The sequence below is a fragment of the Tetrao urogallus genome (genome assembly GCF_951394365.1).
Source record: "Tetrao urogallus genome assembly, chromosome: 4".
In the NCBI taxonomy this organism is placed as follows: domain Eukaryota; kingdom Metazoa; phylum Chordata; class Aves; order Galliformes; family Phasianidae; genus Tetrao; species Tetrao urogallus.
Window position 1 is genome coordinate 29,384,728 of NC_136817.1, and position 21,340 is coordinate 29,406,067.

General features: G+C 43.8%; 2 protein-coding genes across 2 annotated transcripts in view; both read left to right on the forward strand.

The window, feature by feature from the left end:
* Positions 1-19,733, forward strand: part of SRP72 (signal recognition particle 72) — a gene marked incomplete at both ends in the record, with an annotated part of 62,348 nt that extends 42,615 nt beyond the window's left edge. The window contains 19 exons of the mRNA XM_079534467.1: positions 5,520-5,628; positions 6,527-6,647; positions 8,913-9,036; positions 9,437-9,580; positions 9,818-9,929; positions 11,547-11,578; positions 12,196-12,320; positions 12,413-12,470; positions 12,650-12,781; positions 13,192-13,320; positions 13,823-13,895; positions 15,154-15,218; positions 15,656-15,751; positions 16,442-16,545; positions 17,137-17,214; positions 17,889-18,026; positions 18,262-18,299; positions 18,599-18,758; positions 19,559-19,733. Coding sequence (XP_079390593.1) covers positions 5,520-5,628; positions 6,527-6,647; positions 8,913-9,036; positions 9,437-9,580; positions 9,818-9,929; positions 11,547-11,578; positions 12,196-12,320; positions 12,413-12,470; positions 12,650-12,781; positions 13,192-13,320; positions 13,823-13,895; positions 15,154-15,218; positions 15,656-15,751; positions 16,442-16,545; positions 17,137-17,214; positions 17,889-18,026; positions 18,262-18,299; positions 18,599-18,758; positions 19,559-19,733 — 2,013 coding nt within the window. The remainder of the gene's footprint in view (positions 1-5,519; positions 5,629-6,526; positions 6,648-8,912; positions 9,037-9,436; positions 9,581-9,817; positions 9,930-11,546; positions 11,579-12,195; positions 12,321-12,412; positions 12,471-12,649; positions 12,782-13,191; positions 13,321-13,822; positions 13,896-15,153; positions 15,219-15,655; positions 15,752-16,441; positions 16,546-17,136; positions 17,215-17,888; positions 18,027-18,261; positions 18,300-18,598; positions 18,759-19,558) is intronic.
* On the forward strand, positions 92-2,757 carry LEPROTL1 (leptin receptor overlapping transcript like 1; the record flags this gene model as incomplete). The annotated part of the gene is made up of 4 exons (XM_079534927.1): positions 92-107; positions 289-364; positions 1,349-1,535; positions 2,641-2,757. The coding sequence occupies 4 exons, from the start codon at positions 92-94 to the stop codon at positions 2,755-2,757; spliced, it is 396 nt and encodes a 131-aa protein (XP_079391053.1).
* Positions 19,734-21,340: the final 1,607 nt, after the last annotated feature.

A 21,340-nucleotide genomic window follows, 5' to 3' on the forward strand; every position in this document is an offset into this window, starting at 1 on the left:
GACAGCGGAAATGACTTGCGTACCGCCCTCCTCTTCCAGGGGTGGGGGTGGTGACGTAGTTCCGTTTCCCGGCAGCGGGACGCGCAGCGCCATGGCCGGCATCAAAGGTGTGTGGGGTGGGAGCGGCTGTAGCCCCCAAGCGTCTGGGGAGGCAGGGTGAGATCCGGCCCGTGCGCGGTGCTGGCGGCTAAAGCGGCAGGGCCAGCCCGTCTCCGGGGCTCCTCTCTGGTTGTTTGCAGGCTGCAGCTGATCGCAGTGCTCACCTGTTCTGCGTTTGTGTTTCCGCAGCTCTGATCAGCCTGTCCTTCGGGGGAGCGGTGGGACTGATGTTCCTGATGCTGGGCTGCGCCCTTCCTCAGTACAAGTAACGTGTCTGCTTTTTGTAGCGTCGTGTTCTTTGACACGTCTGATTGCAGAGTAGTTTGGCTCATAATTAATGAGTGATTCATCTTGTGTGTGTGAGAGGCTTGTTTCTACGCTGGGTAAAGCAACATCTCACACTGCTGCAGCTGCTGTCAGTCTGCTTGTCCTATTGATTCCTGTCTCTGCTTTCTAGAGGCAGGAAGCAATAGACGAAGAGCATGGAAAGTCAGCTCAATGGTTTTAACTCTTTGCAACTTAAATCAAAATCTTCCTTATTGACTTATTCAATGAGATAAATATCAGATTTGCTAGTTGTCATTTACAGTTTTCCATGTACATGACTAGCTCTCCTATGTCAGCTCTCTTCTATTATAAAATCTGGGCTGGTGGCACAAACTCTTAGTAATGAGATTATTACACTGTCATACTTCAAATAACACGATTTAAGTTTCACTCAAACTATGCATAGCTACATTGATGTGCCTGGTGAGCTGTGGGCAATAAAAGATATGATGTTGGTTGAAAAGATGAAGCAAAAAAATACATATCTAGTGGTTTGGAGCTCTATGGCTTCTGAGTATTGGCAGAAAACAATACTCTGATCTCATGCGTATACTCAAAGTTTACATGTAAAAATAAGCTGAAGACTTTGCAAAGGTCTCTTTGCAGTTCAGAAGTAAAGCTGACAGGTTAAACTTAGCTCTTAAGATCATGCGAGGTAGTGTTAGATTTAGGCTTGCTCAGTGAAACCTTGCTTCATGAATATCTTCTGAATGAGGCCTCTGCTGCTAAGATTGAGGTCAGCTGGAGCATGGCATGTTGGATTAATATAATTTTATTTCGAATTGAAGGGATTGCTTCGCTTGGGCTTGTGCCCATCTTTCCCAAATACGGGAACTGGATGGGGAAAATACCTCACATTGATTTTTTGGGAAGAGCAGAAAGTAAGCGAAGTTAACGTTAACTTTCCTTCTTTCTTTTTCAGCCAATACTGGCCACTGTTTGTTCTGTTCTTTTACATCCTTTCCCCTATCCCATACTGCATAGCAAGAAGATTGGTAGATGACACAGATGCTACGAGTAACGCCTGCAAGGAGCTGGCTGTATTTCTTACAACAGGCATTGTTGTCTCAGCATTTGGACTGCCTATAGTGTTTGCCAGAGCAGAACTGGTTAGTAGCGTTTCAATCTCTGAAAATATTCTTTACTAGAAAACTTTTTTTTTTTTTAATTAAGTGAAGGTAGAACTTTCATGCACTGTGCAACTTCTGTAAATATGTACTTAAGATGCCTGTGGTGGAAACAGGAGTTCCTTCAAGAAAAAAAAAAAAAAAAAAAAAAAAAGCAACTTAGAAATAAAAGTATGGCAAAAAAAGACATAGTTGCCAATTGCTTTATGTGGTTGTGGAATAAAGTCAAACATCCGATGTGCAATGCAGAAAAAAAAATGAGCAAGAAAACTTAGTAGGCCAGTAGCCAAATACAGAAGTTCACAGAATACCTTGAAGGCAATTTGTAGAATAGTTGAGTTAAAGAAGACTGAGTATAACAGTGCTTTTTTTTTTTTTTTTTAAGAACATGTGATTTTTTTTTTTTTAATCTTCTGATTTGTCATTATGTCTTTCCCAGTGCATGACTTTCCACTAGCATCCTTTAAAAGATGACCTTGACTTGAATTTCAGAGAATACTAAATCAAAAACTATGGAATGTACATCTCAGTCAAGAACAGCCCAGCCAGTCAGTTTGAATGCCTCACACCCTTTGGCTACTCTCCTTGGGAAACATTCGCCTCTTTTTTTGTTTAAACAGCTTTTTGTTATTGTTACTTGTACATTTGCTGATATTTTATAGGCCTCCATCCTTGGCTGTCTTTATAAACAAACAAACCAAAAACCCAACAAAAAAAAAAAAAAAAAAAAAAATCAAAAAACAACCAACAACCTCCTGTGGCTAGGAAGTATAGCTGAGCTCTGCAATAACTTCATGCTGTTGCCTAGCCTCACATTACCGTTTCTGGATGTAAGACTAAGTTCCTTGCCTGCTAGCTGGCACTTTGAACGAGGCTAGAAGAAAGTGCAGTGCTGCTTGACTGACCATGATTTGGTCAAACCCTTAAAGGTTAGCCAAACCCAGCTTTCTTGGCATAATGAGGTACCATTGTCTTTCATCATGGATCTGTTGCTGAATTTTTGTCTATAACATGACATGAAAATGTTACATTTTGTCTTGTCAGTGTTTTGTTCAGGTATATCTAACTAAATTCCACTTGTTCACAGATTTACTGGGGCGCATGTGCGCTTGTTCTTACGGGGAATACAGTCATCTTTGCTACGATCCTAGGATTTTTCTTGGTCTTTGGCAGCAACGATGACTTCAGCTGGCAGCAGTGGTGAAAGGAAGATAGAGAACTATCACAGACATCTTGTCATTCAGTGGCCATCCATACAAATGAGAGAATGGGCAATAAAGAGAAGTAGTGTAGCAAGCCTCTCCAGTATTCTAGACACTCCTTTTTCACCTTGTTTGTTCTGAGTGTACTGCCATTTTGCTGATGGGTTTCTAAGTTTTTATCAAGTAAGGAGATAGCCAATTTCATTTTTACCTTTAGTATGTTTTAGGTGGTCTATTAGTTTGCCATTCTTGTTCTGTTCAGTGTTTATGTGAAGCTTTAATGCTGAAACAAGAATGTTAAACTTGCTTTGAAACCATGTTTTAAAGTTGTTTCATTTTAGCATTAATACAGTGCTTCATTTCTTCTAATGTGGCAATTAAATTATATACAAACTGAACTAAGGTAAGCAATTGTACACCACCACTGTCAGTTACAGATACACAGCTTGTTATGATTTTAGAAGAGGCAAGGGTGGGTGTGTACCAGTTACAGACTTTTTCTTCTGCCCGTACCTCAAACTGGGTGATGAATGTTGGTAGCCTCCATTTAAGGAAAAGGCTGAGAAGCAGGTGGAGTTATTTGGGAAAAGTCCTCAATTTAAGCACCGCTAGCACTTTACCTGCTTCGTTATCGATTTTTGTGTGGATGTGACATTCAAATACTCTGTAAATGTGGTAATATTATGACATGCAAAACCAAATTGCATTGTAGGGGGAGGGGAAAATGATATATAAGTTCCATTTTTTTAAAACAAACATCTTTTGAATTCTATTTATAATTGTTGTATTGTTTTGAGCTTTTATGTCAGCTTTTTACCATGAAGAGGGTAAAATGTTCATTTATGGAACTACTGCTACATGTTAATTTGAAGCATATACAAAACTTTTCCCCTTCCTCTTTTTAATTTATTTTATACATACTATGAATGGAATAAAACTTTTCAAATGTAAATTAAAACTTTATGTTAAACTTGTTTAAGAATTTTTTTCTTCCTCCCCTCTACACACACTTTTATTCCTTCACACAGTGCTGCTGATGTATGACTTTTGGAAGTCACTGGCTGAACTGGCTTTACTGACTGTTCATAAGTTCTTATGTGCTTTGAGTTAATAAGATTTAATGTTATGTCTGTAATTTAGACTTGCGTTCTGTAAGATTACACATGTATCTTCAAGTACTTAAGACATTTTTAGCATACTTTTAGCATACCTCTCAACTGTCTGGATTTTTTCATTAAAGACATTTGCCAATAGACACTTCATCTTGAGGTAGTGAATGAGTGCTAGTTAACCAAGTTCAGTTGTACCACAAACATTGGTAAACTTGACCAAACCTACTGCTAAACTATATTTTTAAAAGTTCTAAGAAATTTACTGTGCATAAAAGCTGCTGATTGCTTAGATGTTACATAACAGTGGAGCAGAATGAAAAGGCAAAGGATAGCAGGCCTTAGCTGTAATGTTTGTACACAGATGTAAATAAAATACAAAGCTTGAGTATCTGAATACAAATAGTAATCATGGCAACTTGTTTGATAGGACCATGAAACTTCTACCAGCAAGTAGGGGCAGCACTGCTACTTTGTTAATGTCATCCTGCATATAAAATCAGAGCTCAATTTTATCCATACCAGTAGAGGAATAAATAGGTGTCAAGTGCAGAAGCCAGTCAGCACCAGGAAATATTTCAGCCATGACTAAGTGCTTCACCAAACTGGCTGCAATGGTGACATTCAAAGATGATGAAGGGCTGTAAAATCATTCATTTCCTGACCTTTTTTGATGACACTTCTGCATCTCCAACCCCCAAGCAATAGATTCTTCAAAAGAATGTTCCAAACTACTGGCTAAGTTGGCAGTCTTCGCTCTTCCAAAGGAGGAATGCTTCAGATTGGCACAAATCTGAGTTTACTGTCTCCTGGTCTGTGGTTAGTAGGATTGGTGGGATCAATCACACAGTTCCTGTGCTGCTAGCCTGCTTCTCAAAGGTAATGCTACTCAGAATTCCCAGGCTGTAGAACCATCCATGTCCTTGTTGGACTTTTTTTTTTTTTTTTTTTTTTTTTTAAAAATGTTGCAGCATGACATTCTTTCACTTGCACACCAACTTCACTCAGCCCAGCTCTGCTTTATGAGCCAACAGTTGAGAGGTGTGATCTTCCCTCATATCAGGCAGTGAGACAGCATTGCCACCCTATACAGCTTTGAGCAACAATTTTAAATGGCAGTCCGAGTTCTATACATTTAATCCAGAAATACTCTCACAATAAAGAGTGTTTTGTTTCAAGTACTAATGGTGCACTTTCTTTCTTTAACACGGTTGTCAGTCCCGCTGAAGAAACAGCAGCAGGTGCCTCAGTCCTCAAGCGAGTTTGTTTCATTTGCCCTCAGGAATCAGTGCTGCCTTTCCTTGAAGAGATAAGGCCACTTTACACGTGCAGACTATCAAACCCCTGTTCATGAGCTCCCCCTGAAGAGCTGGAAGGCCGCAATGAGGTCTCCTCGAGCCCAGCTCCCTCAGCCCGTCTTCACAGGAGAGGTGCTCCAGCCCTGAGCATCTTCGTAGCCCTCCTCTGCTGTGACCCATTGATTCATTTGCTAACGTGCACCCTGCTCCTGCAGGCTGACAGCCGCCGCTAGGGGAAGGGAAACGCTCTGAGAAACGGAGGGAGGAGCGCGGGCAGCCCTTGCCCACGCTCGGGACGTGGCGGTGCGGCCTTTCCGCTTCCGGGGCTCTTTCCGCAGCTCTCCTCTCGGCTCCGAGATGGCGGCGGCGGCGGGCGGCCCCGGGGCGGCAGCGGCGCTGTGGAGCGAGGTGAACCGCTGCGGCCAGAACGGTGACTTCGCCCGCGCGCTCAAGTCCGTCAACAAGAGTGAGTGAGCGAGAGAGCCCGGCCCGCCGCCGTGTCGTGTGCTCGTGCTGTGTTAGGAAGGGGGGCTTGGGGAGCGGGGCTGCCCTGGGGAGCCTGGAGGGAACCGAGCCGCCCTCCTCTGCCTGGAGCGGCGTGTCGAATCGGCCTTGCTGGGTTTTGATCGTGCTCACCCCTCCCCCCGGAATTGAAGCGCCCTGCATGGACGTGGAAAAGGTTTCTAATGTCATCACCCAGCACTGCCGAGCCCACCGCTGCACTACGTCCCTCAGCACCGCGTCTGCACATACCTCCACCTGAGACAACGCATCACACCCTTTTGGTGAAGATGTGTCCCCTAATAGCAGCATGTCCCAATAGCCAACCTGAACCTCCCTTGTAACAACTTGAGGCCATTCGCTCTCATCCTTTCGCTGTTACGTGGGGGCAGAGGCCAACCCACACCTCACCACAGCCTCGTATCAGGCAGTTGCAGAGAGCCATGAGGTCTCCCCTGAGCCTCCTCTTCTTCAGACTGAAGAACCCCAGCTCCTTCAGTTGCTCCCTGTAAGACTTGTGGCCCAGACCCTTTCCTCCTGACCGTGCCTTACGTGGCACGGAGACAGATTTTGGCACTGTTCTCTGTCTGGAAGTGAAATGCCAATGAAAAGTTTGCTCAGGTGCGTACAGCTCCGGTGCAGCTCTGTTCCAGGCAGGTTACCATAGCAGTCAGTTCTGTTCAGTGCTTGTATTGAGCTCTTTCATACTGGCAGGGTTTTCTCATGAGTAAGCCATGCCAGAACCCTTTTAAAATGATGTAACTGTTAGATGTTTTTATCCAGCTTAACCAGTGTATGACACTTTAAAAACTATAGTCTGTCTGCTAGTTAGATCCTTCTGTTAAAACTGTTTTCCCCTCCAGTTCTGCAGATCAGCAAAGATGATGTGACTGCACTTCAGTGTAAAGTGGTATGTCTTATCCAGAATGGGAGCTTCAAGGAAGCCCTCAGCGTAATCAACACCCACACTAAAGTGCTGTCCAGGTGAGTTGTGTCTTAACATAACATCTACAAAATATTAAATTGTGAGCCCCTGATAAGTCCTGCAGCTTCAGGTGGAGGGAACTAATCAGTAACAATAAGAAAAAGAAAAACAAAACAACCCAAGAGCAGGAGATGCTCAGAGCCATTGCAGTTGGGGTTCTCAGTAAAATGCTGATTTATTCTGAGCATGAGAGATGCCTGCATTAATCTGAGGTGGTCTACCGGCTTGTTTTTTATCTAATAACAGAAATTGTTCTCTATCTGGTTCTAGGTAGTATCTACCTCCATTAGTTGATTTTCCTTGTTGATGTGGGTGAGCACCATAGTTAATGGAGGGGAGGAGATGGTTTTTGTGAGAGCAAAGAGAAGAGGGAGAAGCCCTTACTAGTAGCAGCAAGCTGTTAGCTTTGCACAACCTTCTCATCTGTAATGATGTAATGGAATGTACCACAATAATCAAGGTGGCAAAGCCTTTGGCTACAGCAAATGAGAACAAGCCCAAACACAGCAACTACAGACATAGAAATGGAAGAAAAGAGCCACATACCTTTGGAAGACCTCAGATAGGTAGGGAACCCCAGAGAGAGATACCCTTGCCTCCACTGCCAGCCCTTAAATGAAATCTGGGAAGGGGTGGATCCTGGATCTACCTCTTCCGGTCACTCAGGTGGATTGCATGCACCTGAGCTCCCCTTGGTTGGCCCTGCCTTCTCACCAGGTGCTGAATCACTTGTTCAGCCTGTGACTTAGCATTTCTGCTACATCATCATACTGCTCTTTGGGGTCATTTTCTTTGCCATACTGATGGTATTTCTTTAACTATCAGGACAGTGCAAGCCCTTTGTATGTGTTCTCCAAATCAAGACCTTGAAGACAACTTGTGTTTTAGTACAAATCAAGTTTCTGTATCCCCTTTTATGTCATTAAGCAGATTTAATTCTCTTCCTAATAAAGATACTCATTGTGCAATGATTGAGATAAGAATTGCTACCCAGGAACTGTGCGGCAGCAGCAGTTTCCTGTTTCAGATACTGTTTTTGTTAAGGAGCTTCTCAGAAAAATGCATTGTAGTATTGAAGTAGTGAAGTGCTTCCATATTCACATCTGAATAAATATTGTCATCTTATTCACAAATCACTTCTTTCCTGGGATGAAAGGAATCTAAGTTTGTAGCTTGTTTTTCGATACATGATGGAGAGGAGAAGTAACTTCCCTAAATTTAACAGGCTTCAAGTTCTCCCTCTTATAATCACAGAATCATAGAATGGCCACGGTTGGAAGGGACCTTAAGGATTATGAAGGATTATGGCATTCCTTCCTTCCACCATATCAACTGCACCACTCAGCTTGGTGTCGTCAGCAAACTTGCTTAGGGTGTACTCAATTCTGGCATTGATGTCATTGATAAAGATGTTAAAGGGCACTGCTCCAAGACAGATCACTGGGGCACACCGCTTATTACCAGCCACCTCCTGGACACAGAACCATTGATCACTACCCTCTGTCTGCAGCCTTTCAACCAATTCCTAATCCGCTGGGTTGTCCATCCTTCAAATCCACATCTCTCCAATTTGGAGATAAGGATGCAGGGCAGGCCCATATTAAAGGCCTTGTGCACATGTCCAGGTAAATGACATTGGCCGCCTTCCTTTTGTCCACCAATGCTGTCACCCCATTATAGAAGGCCACCAGATTGGTCAAGCATGACCTTCCCTTGGTGAAGCCATGCCGGCTGTCTTGGATCACACACTCATTCCTCATGTGATCTAGCATGTCATTCGGGAGGATCTATTCCACGATCTTCCCAGGCACAGAGGTGACACTCACTGGCCTGTAGTTCCCCAGGTCCTACTTGCTCCCTTTCTTAAAAATGGGAGTGATGTGACCCTTTTTTCAGTCACTGGGGACCTCACCTGACAGCCACGACTTCTCAAATGTGATGGACAGTGGCTCAGCAACTACATCAGCCAGCTCCTTCAGAACCCTGGGATGCATATCATCTGGCCCCATAGACTTGTATACAAGTTTCTTGCTTGCCAGTACCACCTGTCTCTTTGTCCTAGGGAAGGTGGTGGTTCTTTTGCTGTTTTGAGGTTGTTTAAGATTTTTACAGTACTCAACAGATAAATAATTCAGTAACCTGTGATCATGTGCTTACCTCTGGTGTTTGGCATTTTTGGGAATCTAGTAGTCTGTGATTGATAAGGGCTGCTTAAACAATTGTGTTCTATTAACCTGCTATTAACCTTTGTCTTGTCTTTGCAGTGATGTTATTGCCTTTGAGAAAGCCTACTGTGAATACAGGTTGAATCGCATTGAAAATGCTCTCAAGACCATTCAGAGTGCCAGTCAACAAACAGACAAACTGAAGGAGCTTTATGGACAAGTGGTAATAACAAACTTTTCTTCCTGGTGGCAGTTTTGTATGCTGGATGCCTTGTCCTCCTGCACTCATTTGGGACAAATCTTCTCTTGGTTGCCTGAGAGACTATTAATTTAACTTTTCTCATTAATCTGGAAGAAAGCTGTCTGAGAATAAAACCATTTAAATTGCTGCTTCTAAAGAAGCTATTTTAGGAGTAAAAATTCTGGAGTCTCTGTGTAGGTATCTGTTCTCATTGCTTGAGTCCTAGCAAATCTCATCTACAGAAATTTGCTCTTATAGGTGGATGCAAACATTAGTAATGTTCAACCTGAAACATATGATGCTCTGCTGCAGCCAGCCTGTGAGGAGGGAGAAAGAAGGCAAGGAAATGCTGTTCTGATGGCTAATCCCTTGCTGTTGTCAGTTGTACAGGTTGGAGCGTTATGATGATTGTCTGGCTGCATACCGGGATCTCATCCGCAACTCCCAGGATGAATATGAGGAAGAACGAAAAACCAACCTCTCTGCTGTTGTGGCAGCACAGAGCACATGGGAGAGAGTAATGCCAGTAAGTGACTTGCTCACTTGTTGATTGCCTCTTACTTTGTTGTGCAGCTGAAAGGAAAATACTTTGCACTGTGGCTTAAAATTTGCCAGTTGCATGCCCTTGTAAAATTGCCTCTAAAACATAGTTTTCTGTAGCATACTTATTTTGCAAGGAATAGTTTGAATGTATCTGAAAGCTATAGCTTGTGTCTGTAGCCAGTATAGATCAGTTGGTGTTTATGTTTGTTTTTCATGCTAGGAAAACTTGGGCCTTCGAGAAGCTACCTATGAGTTGTGTTATAACAATGCATGTGCATTGATTGGACAAGGAAAGCTGAATGAAGCAATGAAGAAATTACAGAAAGCAGAAGGTAAAATCATAATGGGATGTTAAAAGCTTTGTGGTCTTCCTAGGCATACTTAAAAACAGAGAGAAGGAAGTTTTAACTCTTGATTAACGTCAGAATTTTTTATAGGTGTCCAGATGGTTCTTGGCAGATCTGGTGTTTATGTAGAAGCACTCCTCTGCTGCTTTTTTCCAGAGCCACATTACATGTGGCAACATCTGGCTCTCTTTCACACCCCTGATGGAGGTTGAATTCCTTTAAGCAGTTTTTCTGAAGTGGGCAGTAGATTTAAGTGTCATCTCTTCTCATAGATGAAACACCTCATTCTTAACTCTTCGTTTTGTGAGTGCATATATACATATTTATGTGTATATTTTATGTGACATCACAGAATGGCCTGGGTTGGAAGGGACCTCAAGGATCATGAATCTCCAACCTCCCTGCCACACGCAGGGCCACCAACCTCCCCATTTAATATCCGACCAGGCTGCCCAGGGCCCCATCCAATCAGGCCTTGAACACCTCCAGGGATGGGGCATCCACAACCTCTCTGGGCAGCCTGTTCCAGCACCTCATCACTCCCTCTGTAAAGAATTTCCCCTGACATCCAACCTAAATCTCCTCTCCCTCAACCTCCATTTCCCCTTGTCTTGCTGTTATCTACTCTTGTAAAGAGTTGACTCCCCTCCTCTTTGTAGGCTCCCTTTAGGTACTGAAATGCTGCAATAGGTCACCCCACAGCCTTCTCTTCTCCAGGCTGAACAAGCCCAGCTCTCTCAGCTCTGTCTTCATAGGGGAGGTGCTCCAGTCCCCTGATCATCTTCGTGGCCCTCCTGTGGACCTAAACATGCATGGTCTGAATTAGCCATGATACCAGTAATAGAAATTTTTCTATTCCTTTTTCTGTGAAGAGCGTTTTTTTTTCAGTAGGGTGAAAGGGAGATTATGGGGTGTGGGATTTTTTTGTTGTTTATTTTCCTTTTTTAAAAAGGAAAGCTATGACAGAAAATGAGTTTTTCTGATCTATTTGCTCTTACAGATAAATAGGTCAGTTCTGCCCTGATTTTGCTGATAGAATAGCAACTCTCCCATACAACTATTGTATTGTGCAAGTGCAATTCTTGGCATTAGTGAATCTATATGCATGCTTTTATAATATTCCTTTGGAGAGCAAAACAAGTAACATTCTGATGAAGTACTTGAGAAAATTAAGTGAAAGTTAAGTGGTCTGTACTGAAAACTGGTAGAATTGCTTCCCTGTAAAGGGTGGGCTTCAAGCACCTTAATTGACTGTGGTAGTAGTTAATACTAAGATCTATTTCTGATGGAATAGATCAGCAGCTAGGTTCAAAGAAATTTGTTCAGAAAAGAGAATGAGTGTGTGACTCTGCTCTCAGTAGGCAGCTTTGGGAGAGATGGTACCTCCTCTGTTTTTGACGTTTCTTCAGAATAATCTTATCTTCTCCTTCATGGTCACTGTCATCATCACCAAACCTGTAGACTCAATTGCCTTTCATAATGCTACAGAAGGTTTGGATTCAGCATCTGCAAGGGATACATGGAAACAGTTTATGCTTCTAGGCCTTTTTTTTTTCCCCTTAAATCTTCTAAATTTCATTCTTCCCTTTGTTTTTCTTCTAGAGCTGTGTCGCCAGTCACTCTCAGAAGACTCTGTAAGTTATTGATGTTGTTATGGAAAGTTTGCTTTGCACCAACACGAATGAGGCTGAGGTCATGCTGTAAACAACCACAATGGCCAAAGCCAATGTACAGTGTTAACTCAGCAAGACTTGCCACTGCTGCTGGTACCAACTTGCGAGGCTGGGGCAGCAATTGTAGCTGTTGCAGAAGTGCAACACAGCAAGCTGTTTGCTGCTGTGTTCCTTGTGTTGTTGCCTGTACTGGGGCAGGCAGTATGGATACAGTTTGAAATCTCCCTGTGTCCCATTTATGCTGTGTATGAACATGCTGAGTGGGTGATGGGAAACTTAGGTGACTTGTACTCACTGTTGTTGCTTCAAGCAGAGGGGCAGGTTCAGTACACAAACTAAAAGCATCTTCAAACTCTTACAATAGCAGGTGAAGCTTTCTTTTTTTCTAGTTTAACCCAGATACACTTGCATTTGTACTGCGGCTTTACCTGTAGTGGCTGGGGTTCTTTGCTGCTTACATGGCTCAAGGGAGCTCATAAACATTTGCCTTCAGAATGCTGAAACCATGGAAGAAGTGCTGAGATTGCAGGTTGTTGTGGTTTTTTTTTAATTTTACTTTTGCTTTGATTTTCTCTCAGGATGTGACTGAAGAAGACATTGAGGCTGAACTGGCCATTATTCATGGTCAGATGGCATATATCATGCAACTGCAGGGTCGTACAGAGGATGCTCTACAACTCTACAATCAAATAATCAAGTTGAAGTAGGAGCTTTTCTAAAATAACTGCTTGTTCTTCCACCTGTAGAGAGACCACTGCTCAATAATAATGTGCTTTCTCCTTTTCTTATTTGCAGGCCAACAGATGTAGGACTGCTTGCCGTCATCGCAAACAACATCATCACAATTAACAAGGTATAGAATTTCCTTGCTGCTTTCAGTGTGGCCCTTTCTTGTGGCTGCTCAGCCTGTTTGTCTGCTTCATAAACAGGAATGACTTTTCTTCTAAACAGTAGTTAAATCACAGATTCAAAGCCTTTTTCTTGTTCAAGGAATGTAGTGAAATCATCTAATCGGGTGTGATTTTTCCCCAGGACCAAAATGTTTTTGACTCAAAGAAAAAGGTGAAACTGACCAATGCAGAAGGTGTTGAGCATAAACTCTCTAAGAAACAGCTTCAGGCAATTGAATTCAACAAAGCTTTGCTGGCAATGTACACTAACCAGGTAGGAGAAACTGATCTGCAGTAGTTGGTTACAGGCTTAGCACCCTCCATGGTAATTTGACTAGATAAAAATGGGTATGCAGCCTATCTGGCAGAAGGTATGACTACTTGGCTTAGGCACATAAGTGGGGAAAAAAATATCCCTTAAAGAACAGAGCAGCTTGTTGAGTAGTGACTTGAGGGTTGCTGCAGCAAAGGCAATACATAGTTGACTAGAAGGAGAGAGACTGAATGTGTCGGGTTCTTAGATCCATCTGAACTGCTACTAGGCGGTTTTGTTCTTGGTTCTTTATATCCATTTCAGGGAATTCATTGCTAGCATTTCATCTTGTTAGGTATAACTGGAGGTCAGGCCAGCATTAGGTGCTTACAGAGATTGAACAAAATGTATTTTCTACTCCCACCCCACAGGCAGAGCAGTGCCGCAAACTGTCAGCAAGCCTGCAGTCTCAGAGCCCTGAGCATCTGCTTCCTGTGCTAATCCAGGCAGCCCAGCTGTGTCGTGAAAAGCAGCATACAAAGGCCATAGGGCTTCTGCAGGTAGGTTAAGACAAAGTACTCCTTTTGTCTTGCTCCCCTCAAACTTAGCTCTATGTGTTTTCTTCTGTGCTACTTCCCTTTGTTTTGTCTTGTTTAAATTTCCAGGAATATCTGACTGTGCTTATAATAGTTTAGTTTAATGCTGCTGGAAAGCATTTACACCTAAATAAACCATGCTTCTTTAAAAAGGAAAGTATTCCCTTGCACCTCTGGTATTTGTAGATTTCTTTAAGGGTAAGCAGTGGGTTCTGTGGCTCTGCTTGCAAGCAGTCTACAACAGCCCTTTTGGGGAAGTAATGAGTGGTCTGGGATTGTAATCAAAGAGGACAATGGGACACTGGCAGTTTGAGGCTCTCTTCTGCTGCATGCTGAAGTCTGCCTATGCTGGAAATACTCCCTTGGTTCTTGCCAGCTTTCTGTGACTGAGCATAGGATCTGGTTGACCAGAAAAGCATCTTGATGCCCTAGCACATGTTGAGTTGTTCTATCCTTTGATCCTCAGGACTTTGCAGAGCAGCACCCTGCCAATGCAGCTGAGATCAAGCTGACGATGGCCCAGCTAAAAATTGCTCAAGGTATTCAGTCTCCTCCTTTGGGAAAGTGTCAGCTCACTATAATGATGTGAGAGTTGGGGGAAAACAGTCTTTAGGGCAATCTCTGCTACAGTCACTGTTGTGATAGAGTGCAGAACAGAGATGCATTCAGTTAGGTATTCTAAATATGGCTCTATGGGGGGATAGAGCTTATAGCTTAGTGCCTGAGTGTTGAGGTTACATAGATCCCTGACAGAGCTGCCCACAGTTTTTGTGAATCATAGAATGGCTTGGTTTGGAAGGGACCTTTAAGATCATCTACTTACAACCCCCTGCCATGTGCAGCGTTGCCATCCACTAATCAGGCTGCCCAGGGCCCCTTCCAACCTAACATTGAACACCTCCAGAGATGGAGCATCTACAACTTCTCTAGACTACCCGTTTCAGCCCCTCACCACTCTGAGTGAAAAATTTCTAGTCTAGATCTACTCTCTTTTTAGTTTAAAGCCTTTCCTCTTTCCTGTCACTAGGACTATCACCGACCATGTAACAAGTCAGTCTCTCTCCTATTAGAAGTTCCCTTTAAGTACTGGAAAGCTGGATCCAGTGGAGATCTCATTGGAAAGTGAGATCTCTCCTGAGCCTTCTCCAGGCTGAACAAGCCCAGCTTCCTCAGCCTTTCTCAGAAGAGGTGTTCCAGATGTCTGATCATCTGTGTGGTCCTCCTCTGAATCCCCACCAACAGCTCCACATCTTTCTTGTGCTGGGGGCCCCAGCCCTGAATGCAGCACTGCAAGTGGGGCAGCACGAGGGCAAAATAGAGGGGCATGATCCCTCCTTCGCTCTGCTGGCAGCTCCTCTTTCGATGCAGCCCAGGATACTGTTGGCCTTCTGGGCTGCAAGCACACATTTCTGGCTCATGTCAAGCCAGGACTGACAGGATTTAATGTATTTTGGGTCAGGAGGCATCCTGCAAGCAGTGTGGGACTTCCTGGTGTTATCATTCCTGTACACAGTCAGACAGCTCATAGTTGCTTCTGGATGAAAAGAACCTGCCTGCAAAATGCTGCTCCTGAACCCTTTCAGACTGTGCCAAGAGCAAGAATGGGATCTCTTATGTGGAGGCTTTTGTCCTTCATTTCTGGAAATGAGGGAAATGTTTTTGAGAAGGGGATTGTTATTTCCCTGTTGTTTACCTTTGGAAGTAGTGGAAGCTCACAGACTAGTCCCTTGCCCTGTCCAGCAGGCAGGGTGAACTGTGACCATGGCACTAAGAGCATGTTCTTTTCTTTCTAAAAAGGCAGCGTTACCAAGGCCTGTATGATTCTGAGGAGCATAGAAGAACTGCAGCACAAGCCTGGTATGGTAAGCAAAACTCCTTGCCCTGAGTAACTCTAGTTGTGTTTAGGGTATAGAAAAATAGGTGGATCTGTACCTCATCACTTTGGTGCTAATTTCTTTTTTCATGGCTCTTTGGGTAGAGATGGGGACAAGAAAAAGGGTTTCTAGTGAAACTGTGGCTGATGGCAAGCAAAGAAGGTGCTAAGACAAGGAGGTTCTCTGTGTGAATGCACTCCTAAAGTTGTACTGCAGGGGAAAGATTGGTGGGGATGTTTCTTTGGAAGAACCCGGGTAGCAAAATCATGCCTTGGTATCCTGCCTATGACAATAACTCCTTTCTAGGAATAGAGCAGAAAGCTCACATTGACCATTTTAGGAAATTTCGTAAATTAACTGCTGGCTCTCTGGTTACAGACCATTTCTGTGGGGATCTGCTTTAAGCTGCTCTTGAACATTTGCAGGTGTCTGCATTGGTGACGATGTACAGTCATGAAGAAGACATTGACAGTGCAATTGAGGTCTTCACACAGGCTATCCAGTGGTATCAGCAATTCCAGGCAAGTCAATACAGAGGAGGTAATGCAGTCATTTCTAGCTAGCATTGTGTCCGGCTCCAACCAGTTTTAGGGTTCCACACAGCACCATATGGTATGGAATGTCCCTTAGGCCACTTTAGGTCAGCTGTCCTGGTTCTGTCCCCTTCAAGCTCCATGTACCCCCCCAGCTCCTCTCTGGCAGGACAGTGTGAGAAACTGAATAGTCGTGGACTTTTTGCTCAGCAACAACTAAAGCATCAGTTTGTTATCAAGAATATTCTCATCCTATACACAGCACTATACCAGCTACTTAAAAGAAAATAAACTCTCCCAGCCAAAACCAGGACAGCTAGTCCAAGTTCAACTTTTCCTGTTGTTGCTCAACCCCAGCAGTTCACCCAGTTGGGATTTTGGAGACCTATGAGTATTTCGTGAGTATTTGTTTTATCACTGTTTTATTATTCTAAGTGCATTGCAAAGAGGGAGAGTGAGAGCTGTGAGTGTCCAAACAGAGCAGTCAGGCTTTATCCCCTATTAGAAATCACTGTGGAGTGAGCAGTCCTGCCTCACTAATGCAAAGTTGGTTTACTGCTGTATGACAGGGTGCTAATTCTGTCCACTTTAGCCAGGTGTCTGTGGTATTAAAGGCAATTAGAGCTGGGCTGTATGCTGTGAAAGCAAAGAACTAATTACAGCTGCTCTACCTTTCAGCCAGAGTCTCCTGTCCATTTGTCACTGATAAGGGAAGCTGCCAACTTCAAATTAAAGCATGGCAGGAAGAAAGAAGCAATCAGCGACTTGGAGGAGCTCTGGAAGTGAGTTGGGTGGTTGCTGAAAAGGGATTCTTTGCCTGTAGACCTCTGCAAGCTTTCTGGTATCAGGTGGCATCTGACAATGCTGGTTTGCCATCAGCCCTTCTTTAGAGTTCTTTTATACACGGGCTGCCATTCAAAGCCATATTTTTGAAGGGGATAAGTCATTTGATCCATAGGTGACATTCACTTGAAAACCTGATTGATTTATCCTGGAGGCCTGTTGCGTGTAGTGAAGGTTACTTTAATGACTGGGACATGTTGTTTTCTAGTCTGCATAAGCCATGGATTTCTAAGTTTCATTTTTATTATTTACCTGGTGGGATTTGAGGAGAGTGGGGTGTCTATTAAACAGCCTTAGTATCTGTAACTTGCAAGAATTTTGTTCTTCATTGCTTGCTTAATGATACTGTGATGATATCTGCATCTCTCCCTGTCTGCATGAGTGATTTTTGGAGATGTGCTCTGGCAGAGACCACAGACTGACATGCCTGTCCCCACAGACAGCAGATGTGGTACAGTAACATGCAGTGTATGGTGATACCAAGCTCTGGAATGAGTGTGTGACCTGGTTTTTCTTTTTGTTCTCCAAAGGCAAAACCCAAAGGATGTGCACACTTTGGCACAACTCATCTCTGCCTACTCCCTTGTGGACCCTGAAAAAGCGAAAGTGTATCCTTTTGACAGTGGTACTTGTGGCATTTGGGCATTGTTTCCTTGTGTGGGAAATTTTACTTGTGTGGGAAATTCAGACTCACTCTCTCATGAAGAAAGACAAGGATCGTTTCCAGTTGCACATCCAGGTCACGTTTTCTGGAGCTGCTTTATTTCCTAGATGGTTTGATTACTATGAAATTCTAGCACACTTTTATCTTTGGCCTCTTCCTCTCTGAGATGTGGTAATTTAAGACTAAGGGAAACCAAGAATAGGAGTTTCTCCATTTTTCCTGTTGTTGTTTTAGACATGTGGTAGTAATGCAGGGCTGTGTCCAACAAAATATGGCTAAATTCTCACTGATCCAAAGTATCAGGCTTCCTGTACATCTTTTGTCACCTGGAACAAACAGTTGCTAGTTTTGTGCACCACCTCAAAAAATGGAGAAAAAAAAAAAAGTCAGAGGGCAGTGAATCAGCAGCTCATCCCAATTTGTGCAGGAAGTTGTTGAGGGAGCTGGGATTAGCTCCTTAGATCTGTCTGGTATCTATACTACCACCAGGCTGAATTCATTCAAGCTGAAGTTGCTAGTTGGTATCTGAACAAAGCTGGGTGTTTATCTTACTTGGTTGCCCCTTGTCAGTTGCATGTTAGCCCTCTTGGTTTGCATTCCTGAACTCTTCCTTTGTAGTCTTAGCAAACATTTGCCTTCTTCGGACACCATGTCGCTGAAAGTAGATGTTGATGCACTAGAGAACTCCCATGGAGCAACCTATGTTCGGAAGAAAGCTGGGAAACTCACTGGAGACAATCAACAGAAAGAGCAAGGGTACAATGCTGCTTTGGCTCTGGCATAATCATTTTTTGGAAAGGCAGAAGAACCATACCTGTTGTGATGAGAGTATTATTGTAGCAGACAGGCTGGTGTGTAACTGCAAGGAGCTTCAGGTAGTAGCAGGCTAAGCTTATAGAAAGATGGGAATGTTTGGCGTCTTCTAGAGATAGCATTTGTTTGACTTTGTTTGTGCTATGTCACAGTGACTGTTTCCTGCCTTCCTTTTCAGACAAGGGGAGGTGAAGAAGAAGAAGAAAAAGAAGAAAGGTAAGTCGTGTTTCCCATCTTCTGGTAGATCCAGAGAGCTGGCCAGATTGTTTCTTCTGATAGGCAGCCTTGAGCTCCCTAGCAACTGGAGCCCTTTGCTAAGTCTGGGTCTCGCTTAACTCAGGTGTTCATGATTACACCTTTTGTAGGGGACATTTCTGCACAGAAGTGAGAAGAGCACCTTGATAGAAGACCCACAGTGAAATCTGTTACGTGTTTCTGGGCTCTGTGTGCTTTCTGTTGATGCTCGTCTAGTGAGCTGACTCCAATCTCATTGCCTGGCACTAACTGTTCTGTAGGAAAGCTGCCCAAGAACTATGACCCCAAGGTAACTCCTGATCCTGAGCGGTGGCTTCCAATGCGAGAACGTTCGTACTATCGTGGACGGAAGAAGGGCAAGAAGAAGGACCAGGTTGGCAAGGGAACTCAGGGTTCAACCACAGCTGGTTCCTCTGAACTGTAAGTACCCATTGCTGGGCCTGGTGTGGGAAATGACTCCTGGGTGGCTAGGAGGGGTGTTTTTTCCAGTCTCTTCATCTCACCAGCTCTGGGTAGCACAGTTGAAACTGTACTTTGTAACTCAAACCTTCTACCAGCTGCTCTTCCAGAAGATCTCTGTAGTTAACTGAAAACCAAAACGATTTAATAGACATGCTTGAAGGTATTAAAGTACAAATAAAATGGAGAAGGAAGTGCTTTTAAAATAATAGCAACACAGGGATCTGCAAGTTCTGTATGACAGTTCCTCATTTATACAGCTGTCTCTAAAAACTAAGGCATTAAATGCCTTTTGTGGTACTGTTGGTTTGAGCGGTATTTGCCAGGAGAGCTGGCATAGAGATGTCTATATGCTCAATGGGGGAAAGAGGATTTTGGTCTTAAACCCCGTAATGGAGGGGACTGAAAGGGTTCTCTTGTATTGCTTGAGCTGTTACCTGTCTATTCTAAAGCTGAAAGCCTTGCTTTCATTGTTATGGACTTCTAGTGTTGAATGAGCATCTGTTAGAAGTTGGTTGCTTGCCCTTGGAGACACGTTCCCATCACACATTGCTCTCCTACTATCTACACTGAAGTTCATCTGAGATGAGCAACGTTTCCTTGCGTGAATGCTCTCACATCCTTAGGCTTTCTGTTGCTACTTTATAGGGCAACTACTATTTTTTTGCTGTTAGCTTTCTTCTAAGCTGCTGCTTACAGTGCCACATCTTGCAGGTGGTTGTGAACTCATATGGTGTCTTTTTTTCTTGTCTTCTCTGTAGGGATGCCAGTAGGACTGCCAGCAGCCCACCTACCTCCCCTCGGCCAGGCAGTGCTGCAGCTGTATCGGCTGCAAGTAATGTCATCCCTCCCAGGCACCAAAAACCTGCTGGTGCCCCAGCCACCAAGAAGAAACAACAACAGAAGAAGAAGAAAGGGGGGAAAGGAGGGTGGTAGAAAGCAGAATGTATAATGTGCACACATCAGTAGGTGATGTTGGTTGTATAATAAAGGTCAAAAGCAAGTGGTGGTGAAAGACTGTATCCAAATCTTTGTTGGTGTTCCAGGGGGAAGAAAGCTGATATAGGACACCACATGACTCACCAGGTTGTCTTCCTCACACTTGTACCTACTGTGGCTTGTCTTCCTCCTAAACTGTTAGCACGCAGTATAAACCAGACTAAGGAGCCTCAATGAATGTGTCTGAGGGGCTTCTGCATCTCCTGCTCTCAAACAGGATGTTACGCAGGAGCAGCTGAGGTGCTGTTGCAAGGGAGCCAGGCTGGGTAAAAAGGACAACTGTGTTACTTGATTATCCCTTGTGCTTCTGTGGAACTGCATTCTTAACTGTAAATAAACACAAGAGCTTGTAGCTTGTTTCTGAAACGAGATCTGTTCCATATGTGCAGTGCCAGGAGGTGCCTGCTTCCTAGCTTCTGCTCCCAACTGCTGTTTTAGTTGCTTGCAGAAATGACTTGCTGGGCCAGCATAGTGGATTTGTGAAAGACTGTTTTTGAGGGCAGCAAGCTCCTTTGAAAGTTCTCCAGTGCTTTCACCCACCATAATGAAGATAGGCGGTTGGGTTTAATGTGTAGCCAGATCCCCCGTGAGGGAGTGTGACAGCATTCTCTGTGGGTTGATTTTCATGTTTCTTTTAGGATTGCAACCTAAGGATTGCTTCCTCTGCTGAGTCCCACCTCTCCCCGGCAATCCTGCTGAATAGTGTTCTGCAGCTTGAGTGAGATGTTGCTCATGGCAGGGGACACGGCTTCAGACCGTAGCAGAGAGTTCCATAGAGCTTTTAAGAAAAGAAAATAAATCTCACAATTCAGATTGTATTGAGGGAACTGGCTGTTAGCAAATTCAAATGCAGCCTTTAAAAAATTCGCCTCTCAGGTATGGAATAACCAAAAACATCTTGAAACAGTTACACTGCTCCCCCATATGCTAGTCAAAGCTTCTAACAGAATTTTTCTGTTTCTGATGCAAGTACTGTCTTCAGTGCTGTATTCCAGCGAGTCACTGACCACCAAACAGCAGAGGTGCATAGGGTGCTGAAAAACAACACACGGTCTAGATAGAGGATAACCTGAGGAGGACAGCAAGACTGTTACAATGAGTGAGACATTGGCGCAGGCTGCCCAGGGACGTGGTAGAGTCACTGTCCTCAAAGGTGTTAAAGAACTGTGGAAATGTGGCATTGAGGGATGTGGTTAATGGTGGGTGAGGGTGGGTTGGAATTGGACATGATGGTCTTGGAGGTCTTTTCCAGCCTTCATGATTCCAAAGTAAACTATCAAACTGTGTGGCAGCTGAGCTGACTCACTGTCCACTTTCCTGCAAGCCAGCTCTCTTAGTAGCGGGCTTGGCAAAGCAAGAACTAGATAAGACAAAGGTGGCTGGTTGTGACAGCTGTTTGCATTGGAAAAGCATAGCACTTCTCAAGTGGAGGCAGGCGATGAGATTGAGGATGAGCATTTGCCTTCCTAGCACTCTACTGGTAGTCTCTCAAACATCTCTTGAAACTTCTAGTTGTTGCAAAAACATTTTTTCCCTATGCACAG